Genomic DNA, 10,000 nt, shown 5'->3' on the forward strand with positions numbered 1-10,000 from the left:
CCCCCCCAGACCCTTCTGTGGTCCAGACCCCCCCCCCCCCCCAAAACCTTTCTGTGGTCCAGATCCCCCCCCCCCAACCTTTCTGTGGTCCACACCCCCCCCCAGACCCTTCTGTGGTCCAGACCCCCCCCCCCCCAAAACCTTTCTGTGGTCCAGATCCCCCCCCCCCCAACCTTTCTGTGGTCCACACCCCCCCCAGACCCTTCTGTGGTCCAGACCCCCCCCCCCCAGACCTTTCTGTGGTAGAGACCCCCCCAGACCTTTCTGTGGTCCACACACCCCCCCCCCCAAAACCTTTCTGTGGTCCAGATCCCCCCCCCCAACCTTTCTGTGGTCCAGACCCCCCCCCCCAAACCTTTCTGTGGTCCAGACCCCCCCCCCCCCCAGACCTTTCTGTGGTCCAGACCCCCACCCCCCCCAAAACCCTTCTGTGGTCCAGACCCCCCCCCCCCCCCAGACCTTTCTGTGGTAGAGACCCCCCCCCCCCAACCTTTCTGTGGTAGACCAGAACCTGGACATGTGATTGGTCTGTCTGTGTTTCAGTTACCTGATAAGTCCATCTCCAGTCTGGTGAAGTACTACTACTCCTGGAAGAAGACTCGATCCAGAACCAGTCTGATGGACCGGCAGGCTCGCAAACTGGCCAACCGGAGCAACCAGGACGACAGGTAGCGATGGCGCCGTCTGTAACGTGGTTGGCGTGAAGACGTCCACGTTGTTATCTCCCGAGATCAGGCTGCGATGTGATTGGTTATCATTGTTGTCTTGTTGTTGCCGTAGCGATGAGGAGATGGAGGAGGCCAATCCCATCGAAGCCAACGACAGCGACTACGACCCAAACAAGGAAACTAAGAAAGAGGTGAAACCTTAGCAACGGTTACCATGACAACAGCGACACGCCTGCTTTGAAGCTGCTCAGTAAACGTCTGTACCGTCCCGACAGACCCAGGTGGAAACCCGTGGCGCCGGGCTCCAAGGTGGCGTTGGGTCGACGGGAGCATCAGACCCTCCAGCACCGACACCATCAGCGGTCCCGCTGCCGCCCCCCCAAAGGCATGTACCTGACCCAGGAGGACGTGGTCGCCGTGTCCTGCAGCGCCTCCGCCGCCAACACGCTCCTCCGTCAGCTGGACATGGAGCTGGTGTCCCTGAAGAGACAGGTAGGAGGCGCTGCACCTCCTCTTCCTCCTCCTCCTCCTCTTCCTCTCCTCCTCCTCTTCTTCCTCTCCCTCCTCCTCCTCCTCCCCCCTCTTCCTCCTCCTCCTCCTCTCCTCCTCTTCCTCGCCTCCTCCTCCTCCTCCCTCTCCTCTTCCTCCTCCTCCTCCTCCTCCTCCCCTCTCCTCTTCCTCTCCTCCTCCTCCTCCTCCTCCTCCTCTCCTCCTCCTCTCCTCTCCTCCTCCTCCTCTTCCTCTCCTCCTCCTCCTCTTCCTCTCCTCTTCCTCTCCTCCTCCTCCTCCTCCTCCTCCTCCTCCTCTCCTCCTCCTCTTCCTCTCCTCCTCCTCCTCCTCCTCCTTCCTCTCCTCTTCCTCTCTCCTCCTCCTCCTCCTCTTCCTCTCCTCCTCCTCTTCCTCTCCTCCTCCTCTTCCTCTCCTCCTCCTCCTCTCTTCTCTCCTCTTCCTCTCTCCTCCTCCTCCTCCTCCTTCCTCTCCTCCTCCTCTCTTCTGTCCTCCTCTTCCTCTCCTCCTCTTCCTCCTCTTCCTCCTCTTCCTCTCCTCCTCCTCCTCTTCCTCCTCCTCTTCTTCCTCCTCCTCCTCCTCTTCCTCTCCTCCTCCTCTTCCTCTCCTCCTTTTCCTCTCTTCCTCCTCCTCTTCCTCTCCTCCTTTTCCTCTCTTTCCTCCTCCTCTTCCTCTCCTCCTTTTCCTCTCTTCCTCTCCTCCTCCTCCTCCTACTCTTCATCTCCTCTTCCTCCCCTCCTCTTCCTCTTCCTCTCCTCCTCCTCCTTCTCCTCTTCCTCTCCTCCTCCTCCTCCTCTTCTCTTCTCTCCTCCTCCTCTCCTCTCTCCTGTCTCCTCCTCTTCTTCCTCTCCTCATCTCTCTCCTGTCTCCTCCTCTCCTCTCTCCTGTCTCCTCCTCTCCTCCTCCTCTTCCTCTCCTCTCTCCTGTCTCCTCCTCTTCTTCCTCTCCTCATCTCTCTCCTGTCTCCTCCTCTCCTCTCTCCTGTCTCCTCCTCTTCCTCTCCTCTCTCCTCCTCCTCTCCTCTCTCCTCCTCTTCCTCTCCTCCTCCTCCCTCCTCTCCTCTCTCCTGTCTCCTCCTCCTCCTCCTCTCCTCTCTCCTGTCTCCTCCTCCTCTTCCTCTCCTCTCCTCTCTCCTCCTCCTCTTCCTCTCCTCCTCCTCCTCCTCTTCCTCTCCTCTCCTCTCTCCTGTCTCCTCCTCCTCCTCTCCTCTCTCCTCCTCTTCCTCTCCTCCTCCTCCTCCTCTCCTCTCTCCTGTCTCCTCCTCCTCCTCCTCTCCTCTCTCCTGTCTCCTCCTCCTCTTCCTCTCCTCTCCTCTCTCCTCTCCTCCTCCTCCTCCTCCTCTTCCTCTCCTCCTCCTCTTCCTCTCCTCCTCCTCCTCCTCTTCCTCTCCTCTCCTCTCTCCTGTCTCCTCCTCCTCTTCCTCTCCTCTCCTCTCTCCTGTCTCCTCCTCCTCCTCTCCTCTCTCCTCCTCTTCCTCTCCTCCTCCTCCTCCTCTCCTCTCTCCTGTCTCCTCCTCCTCCTCCTCTCCTCTCTCCTGTCTCCTCCTCCTCTTCCTCTCCTCTCCTCTCTCCTCTCCTCCTCCTCCTCCTCCTCTTCCTCTCCTCCTCCTCTTCCTCTCCTCCTCCTCCTCCTCTTCCTCTCCTCTCCTCTCTCCTGTCTCCTCCTCCTCTTCCTCTCCTCTCCTCTCTCCTGTCTCCTCCTCCTCCTCCTCCTCCTCTTCCTCTCCTCCTCTCCTCTCTCCTGTCTCCTCCTCCTCCTCCTCTCCTCTCTCCTCCTCCTCTTCCTCTCCTCCTCCTCTCTCCTCCTCCTCTTCTCTTTCCTCCTCCTCCTCTTCTCTCCTCCTCCTCCTCTCTTCTCTCCTCCTCCTCTTCTCTCTCCTCCTCCTCCTCTCTTCTCTCCTCCTCTTCTCTTTCCTCCTCCTCCTCCTCTTCCTCCTCCTCCTCCTCCTCTTCCTCCTCCTCCTCCTCTTCCTCTCCTCCTCCTCCTCCTCCCTCTCCTCTTCCTCTCCTCCTCCTCCTCCTCCTCCTCCTCTCCTCCTCCTCTTCCTCTCCTCCTCCTCTCCTCCTCCTCTTCCTCTCCTCCTCCTCCTCTTCCTCCTCCTCCTCCTCCTCCTCCTCCTCCTCCTCTTCCTCTCCTCCTCCTCTTCCTCTCCTCCTCCTCCTCCTCCTCTTCCTCTCCTCTTCCTCTCCTCCTCCTCCTCCTCCTCTTCCTCTCCTCCTCCTCTTCCTCTCCTCCTCCTCTTCCTCTCCTCCTCCTCCTCTCTTCTCTCCTCTTCCTCTCCTCCTCCTCCTCCTCCTCTTCCTCTCCTCCTCCTCTCTTCTGTCCTCCTCTTCCTCTCCTCCTCTTCCTCCTCTTCCTCTCCTCCTCTTCCTCTCCTCCTCCTCCTCTTCCTCTCCTCCTCCTCCTCTTCCTCCTCCTCCTCCTCTTCTTCCTCCTCCTCCTCCTCCTCCTCTTCCTCTCCTCCTCCTCTTCCTCTCCTCCTTTTCCTCTCTTCCTCCTCCTCTTCCTCTCCTCCTTTTCCTCTCTTCCTCTCCTCCTCCTCCTCCTCCTCTTCATCTCCTCTTCCTCCCCTCCTCTTCCTCTTCCTCTCCTCCTCCTCCTTCTCCTCTTCCTCTCCTCCTCCTCCTCCTCTTCTCTTCTCTCCTCCTCCTCTCCTCTCTCCTGTCTCCTCCTCCTCTTCCTCTCCTCTCTCCTGTCTCCTCCTCTTCTTCCTCTCCTCATCTCTCTCCTGTCTCCTCCTCTCCTCTCTCCTGTCTCCTCCTCTCCTCCTCCTCTTCCTCTCCTCTCTCCTGTCTCCTCCTCTTCTTCCTCTCCTCATCTCTCTCCTGTCTCCTCCTCTCCTCTCTCCTGTCTCCTCCTCTTCCTCTCCTCCTCCTCCTCCTCTCCTCTCTCCTGTCTCCTCCTCCTCTTCCTCTCCTCTCCTCTCTCCTCTCCTCCTCCTCCTCCTCCTCTTCCTCTCCTCCTCCTCCTCCTCTTCCTCTCCTCCTCCCTCTCCTCTCTCCTGTCTCCTCCTCCTCTTCCTCTCCTCTCCTCTCTCCTGTCTCCTCCTCCTCCTCCTCCTCTTCCTCTCCTCCTCTCCTCTCTCCTGTCTCCTCCTCCTCCTCCTCTCCTCTCTCCTCCTCCTCTTCCTCTCCTCCTCCTCTCTCCTCCTCCTCTTCTCTTTCCTCCTCCTCCTCTTCTCTCCTCCTCCTCCTCTCTTCTCTCCTCCTCCTCTTCTCTCTCCTCCTCCTCCTCTCTTCTCTCCTCCTCTTCTCTTTCCTCCTCCTCCTCTTCTCTCCTCCTCCTCCTCCTCTTCTCTCCTCCTCCTCCTCTCTTCTCTCCTCCTCCTCTTCTCTCTCCTCCTCCTCCTCTTCTCTCTCCTCCTCCTCCTCTCCTCTCTCCTGTCTCCTCCTCCTCTCCTCTCTCCTGTCTCCTCCTCTCCTCTCTCCTGTCTCCTCCTCCTCTTCCTCTCCTCTCCTCTCTCCTGTCTCCTCCTCCTCCTCCTCTCCTCTCTCCTGTCTCCTCCTCCTCTCCTCTCTCCTGTCTCCTCCTCCTCTTCCTCTCCTCCTCCTCCTCCTCTTCTCTCTCCTCTCTCCTGTCTCCTCCTCTCCTCTCTCCTGTCTCCTCCTCCTCTTCCTCTCCTCTCCTCTCTCCTGTCTCCTCCTCCTCTCCTCTCTCCTGTCTCCTCCTCCTCTCCTCTCTCCTGTCTCCTCCTCCTCTTCCTCTCCTCCTCCTCCTCCTCTTCTCTCTCCTCTCTCCTGTCTCCTCCTCTCCTCTCTCCTGTCTCCTCCTCCTCTTCCTCTCCTCTCCTCTCTCCTGTCTCCTCCTCCTCTCCTCTCTCCTGTCTCCTCCTCCTCCTCCTCTCTCCTGTCTCCTCCTCCTCCTCCTCTCCTCTCTCCTGTCTCCTCCTCCTCTTCCTCTCCTCCTCTTCCTCTCCTCCTCTTCCTCTCCTCCTCCTCCTCTTCCTCTCCTCCTCCTCCTCTTCCTCCTCCTCCTCCTCTTCTTCTTCCTCCTCCTCCTCCTCCTCCTCTTCCTCTCCTCCTCCTCTTCCTCTCCTCCTTTTCCTCTCTTCCTCCTCCTCTTCCTCTCCTCCTTTTCCTCTCTTCCTCCTCCTCTTCCTCTCCTCCTTTTCCTCTCTTCCTCTCCTCCTCCTCCTCCTCCTCTTCATCTCCTCTTCCTCCCCTCCTCCTCCTCTTCCTCTTCCTCTCCTCCTCCTCCTTCTCCTCTTCCTCTCCTCCTCCTCTTCTCTTCTCTCCTCCTCCTCTCCTCTCTCCTGTCTCCTCCTCCTCTTCCTCTCCTCTCTCCTGTCTCCTCCTCTTCTTCCTCTCCTCATCTCTCTCCTGTCTCCTCCTCTCCTCTCTCCTGTCTCCTCCTCTTCCTCTCCTCCTCCTCCTCCTCTCCTCTCTCCTGTCTCCTCCTCCTCCTCCTCTCCTCTCTCCTGTCTCCTCCTCCTCTTCCTCTCCTCTCCTCTCTCCTCTCCTCCTCCTCCTCTTCCTCTCCTCCTCCTCCTCCTCTTCCTCTCCTCCTCCTCCTCCTCTTCCTCTCCTCTCCTCTCTCCTGTCTCCTCCTCCTCTTCCTCTCCTCTCCTCTCTCCTGTCTCCTCCTCCTCCTCCTCCTCCTCTTCCTCTCCTCCTCTCCTCTCTCCTGTCTCCTCCTCCTCTCCTCTCTCCTCCTCCTCTTCCTCTCCTCCTCCTCTCTCCTCCTCCTCTTCTCTTTCCTCCTCCTCCTCTTCTCTCCTCCTCCTCCTCTCTTCTCTCCTCCTCCTCTTCTCTCTCCTCCTCCTCCTCTTCTCTCCTCCTCCTCCTCCTCTTCTCTCCTCCTCCTCCTCTCTTCTCTCCTCCTCCTCTTCTCTCTCCTCCTCCTCCTCTTCTCTCTCCTCCTCCTCCTCTCCTCTCTCCTGTCTCCTCCTCCTCTCCTCTCTCCTGTCTCCTCCTCTCCTCTCTCCTGTCTCCTCCTCCTCTTCCTCTCCTCTCCTCTCTCCTGTCTCCTCCTCCTCCTCCTCTCCTCTCTCCTGTCTCCTCCTCCTCTCCTCTCTCCTGTCTCCTCCTCCTCTTCCTCTCCTCCTCCTCCTCCTCTTCTCTCTCCTCTCTCCTGTCTCCTCCTCTCCTCTCTCCTGTCTCCTCCTCCTCTTCCTCTCCTCTCCTCTCTCCTGTCTCCTCCTCCTCCTCCTCTCCTCTCTCCTGTCTCCTCCTCCTCTTCCTCTCCTCCTCCTCCTCCTCCTCCTCTTCCTCTCCTCCTCCTCCTCTTCTCTCTCCTACTCCTCCTCCTCCTTCTCTCCTCCTCTTCCTCTCCTCCTCTCCTCTCCTCTCTCCTGTCTCCTCCTCCTCTTCCTCTCCTCCTCCTCCTCCTCCTCTTCCTGGGGTTCTCCCCGTGCACAGCGCGGGTTCCTGACTCTGTGTCTCTGTGTGAGCTCTGTGATTGGCTGGTTGTAGCCCCGCCTCTCGCCCTGTTGGATCCTTGAAACAGGGAAGCGGTTTGTTTGTGTCGTCCTGCAGGTTCAGAACGCCAAGCAGATGAACAGCGGGCTGAAACACGTGCTGGAGTCTGGGATCGAAGACTTCAGGCTGCCGGAGGTATTAAAATAAATCATCCAATCACATCGTCCGCAGCCGAGCAGGAAGCGTCTAACCCTGTGACCTCTTCCTGCAGGGTAACCAGAAGGTGAACGCCCGCTGGACCACAGACGAGCAGCTGCTGGCGGTTCAAGGTGAGCGTCATCAGGCGCACGCCGGGTCTCGGTGCTTCGCCGACTTCTTCTTCTGCGTTTTTGTCCACATGGTTATAAACTGTCGGCCATGTTCTTCAGGTGTCAGGAAATACGGGAAAGACTTCCAGGCCATCGCTGACGTCATCGGGAACAAGACGGTGGGCCAGGTGAAGAACTTCTTTGTGAACTACCGGCGAAGGTTTAACCTGGACGAGGTTCTGCAGGAGTGGGAGGCCGAGCAGGGGACCAGAGCTCCCAACGGAGACAGCGCCACCTCTGGAGAGGAGGGGAAGAACAGCTCGACCACGCCGTCAGGGAAGAGCACAGACGAAGAGGACGAGGAGGTGAGTGCTTGATTTCCTGTTTTCCATGTAGACTAAATAATGAAACAGATACGACTCTGCGAGGTGCTCATGGCCCCGCCCCTTTTTCCTCAGGGTCAGGTGACATCCTCTGGTGCTTCTCCGGCGGCCTCTTCTTCTTCTGCACCTCAGGTTCTGGTGACGTCGAGTGCGTCTTCGTCCTCCTCTCTCCACCAGCCCCCTCCCCTCCTGCGGCCATCCCTCCCTGCCACGCCCTCCCTGCACCGCCAGCCCCCGCCCCTCCAACAGCAGGCCCGCTTCCTGCAGCCCCGCCCCACCCTTCAGCAGCCCCCGCCTCTTATCCGCCCCTCCAACCCTCTTCCTCCCCGCCTCAACCCCCGCCCACCTGTCCCCATGACACTCTGCAGCAGCCCTGGGGGATCAAGCTCCGCCCAGCAGCCACCGAGCCTGGCTGTGCACCAATCAGAGACGGCTTCTTCTTCTTCTGCTTCGATCCACTAATGATGAACAAAAAGGATCTCTGCTGCGTTCAGGCACCGTGGGAAAATCTGAGTGACTTCATCCTTTAACACGTTTTCATCCAATCAGCTCGTCTGTTTTATCGACCTGAACTTACAGGTGACGACCAGAACCTGCTGCCTGGCGTCCCACACGGTTCAGTCCTTCAGTTCACCAGAGTCCAGGAGACACTGGGACACCTGATCATAGACTTCCTGTCAGCTGAGGGACTTCGCTCTGTGGAGTTCTTCACTGTTAGCTCAATCTTTAAAGAACACTATATTATCTGTCCACAGGGGGGCGCCAACATCCCCACCAACAGAGATCCTTACAGCTGCTTTAAGTGATAAAAAGTGTTTGATGTCAGATGACGTCTGAACTGCTGTTGTTGTTGAAATGAACAGCCCCACCTATAGGGGGCGCTAGTGGGACTTAGATTGAGTCACCCAAAGTTTCTCCTGCGTTCACCGGTTGATGCTGCAGAGTCAAAAAACTACATGAACAAGAAACTCCGACAGACGAGAGGAGAAGTTTGGATCCCCTCGGCTCTCGTCTCATTGGGAACTACTTTCAGCGGCGGATGAATCCACATTATGGAAGAACACAGATCAACCTCTGAACAACATGCTACGTTTCTCCAGGAGGTGTGAGTCCAAACATGCAGAAATATGTCGACTGATGCGAGACTTTTACTTTAAGTCTCAAATATTTGTCACCAAACATGGCGGCGTCTCCATGGTAACGGGAGGTGAGGTGGCTCCCATAACGCCTGTGTGATAGATGGAGATCAGACTGGAGGCCTCAGTGTCGTGTACAGTAGAATTAGATGTCGCTAACTCGTTAGCTGCACGTTGTGGTTGGATGTTGATTTGAAAACATCGTCGAGCAGTTTGTGAGTTTGATGTTTTCACTGTTTGTGATCGTTGTGTTTTATTTTGAAATCTAAAACCTTTCATGTATCACGTGGTCTCTTCATTATTTATTTCTTCCAGGTGCTAACACTTTGGACTCCATGTCTTTAATTATTGTGAAAGTGCTCTTAGTGCTTTATTGGTCGCTCAACGAGTCGCTCAACGAGTCGCTCAACGAGTCGCTCAACGAGTCGCTCATTCCTTTGAGTATCAGTGCATCCAGTTTGAGCTGCTGAGACGTCTCAAATAAAAAAAGTCATTTTCACCATCGTCAGTGTTTCTGTTCCTCACTGATCTGTGCACACGAACACTTCCTGTCTGCAGCAGGTAAACAGGCTGTAACGTCTGCAGCAGGTAAACAGGCTGTAACGTCTGCAGCAGGTAAACAGACTGTAACGTCTGCAGCAGGTAAACAAACTGTAACGTCTGCAGCAGGTAAACCGACTGTAACGTCTGCAGCAGGTAAACAGACTGTAACGTCTGCAGCAGGTAAACAGACTGTAACGTCTGCAGCAGGTAAACAGACTGTAACGTCTGCAGCAGGTAAACAGACTGTAACGTCTGCAGCAGGTAAACAGGCTGTAACGTCTGCAGCAGGTAAACAGGCTGTAACGTCTGCAGCAGGTAAACAGGCTGTAACGTCTGCAGCAGGTAAACAGGCTGTAACGTCTGCAGCAGGTAAACAGACTGTAACGTCTGCAGCAGGTAAACAGACTGTAACGTCTGCAGCAGGTAAACAGACTGTAACGTCTGCAGCAGGTAAACAGGCTGTAACGTCTGTAGCAGGTAAACAGACTGTAACGTCTGCAGGTAAACAGGCTGTAACGTCTGCAGCAGGTAAACAGACTGTAACGTCTGCAGCAGGTAAACAGACTGTAACGTCTGCAGCAGGTAAACAGGCTGTAACGTCTGCAGCAGGTAAACAGGCTGTAACGTCTGCAGCAGGTAAACAGGCTGTAACGTCTGCAGCAGGTAAACAGGCTGTAACGTCTGCAGCAGGTAAACAGACTGTAACGTCTGCAGCAGGTAAACGGACTGTAACGTCTGCAGCAGGTAAACAGGCTGTAACGTCTGCAGCAGGTAAACAGGCTGTAACGTCTGCAGCAGGTAAACAGGCTGTAACGTCTGCAGCAGGTAAACAGGCTGTAACGTCTGCAGCAGGTAAACAGGCTGTAACGTCTGCAGCAGGTAAACAGGCTGTAACGTCTGCAGCAGGTAAACAGGCTGTAACGTCTGCAGCAGGTAAACAGACTGTAACGTCTGCAGCAGGTAAACAGGCTGTAACGTCTGCAGCAGGTAAACAGGCTGTAACGTCTGCAGCAGGTAAACAGGCTGTAACGTCTGCAGCAGGTAAACAGGCTGTAACGTCTGCAGCAGGTAAACAGGCTGTAACGTCTGCAGCAGGTA

The 10,000-nt window shown here is 56.6% G+C and overlaps 1 protein-coding gene across 1 annotated transcript in view; it reads left to right on the forward strand.

Moving 5' to 3' along the window:
• rcor3 (REST corepressor 3) overlaps positions 1–8,863 on the forward strand; it is a 9,976-nt gene extending 1,113 nt beyond the window's left edge. The window contains 7 exon segments of the mRNA XM_079337587.1: positions 504–668; positions 781–868; positions 870–1,160; positions 6,650–6,727; positions 6,804–6,861; positions 6,961–7,205; positions 7,299–8,863. Coding sequence (XP_079193713.1) covers positions 504–668; positions 781–868; positions 870–1,160; positions 6,650–6,727; positions 6,804–6,861; positions 6,961–7,205; positions 7,299–7,685 — 1,312 coding nt within the window. The 3' untranslated portion in view covers positions 7,686–8,863.
• The last annotated feature ends 1,137 nt before the right edge of the window (positions 8,864–10,000 follow it).

This window comes from Symphodus melops, assembly GCF_947650265.1.
Source record: "Symphodus melops genome assembly, chromosome: 2".
NCBI lineage: Eukaryota > Metazoa > Chordata > Actinopteri > Labriformes > Labridae > Symphodus > Symphodus melops.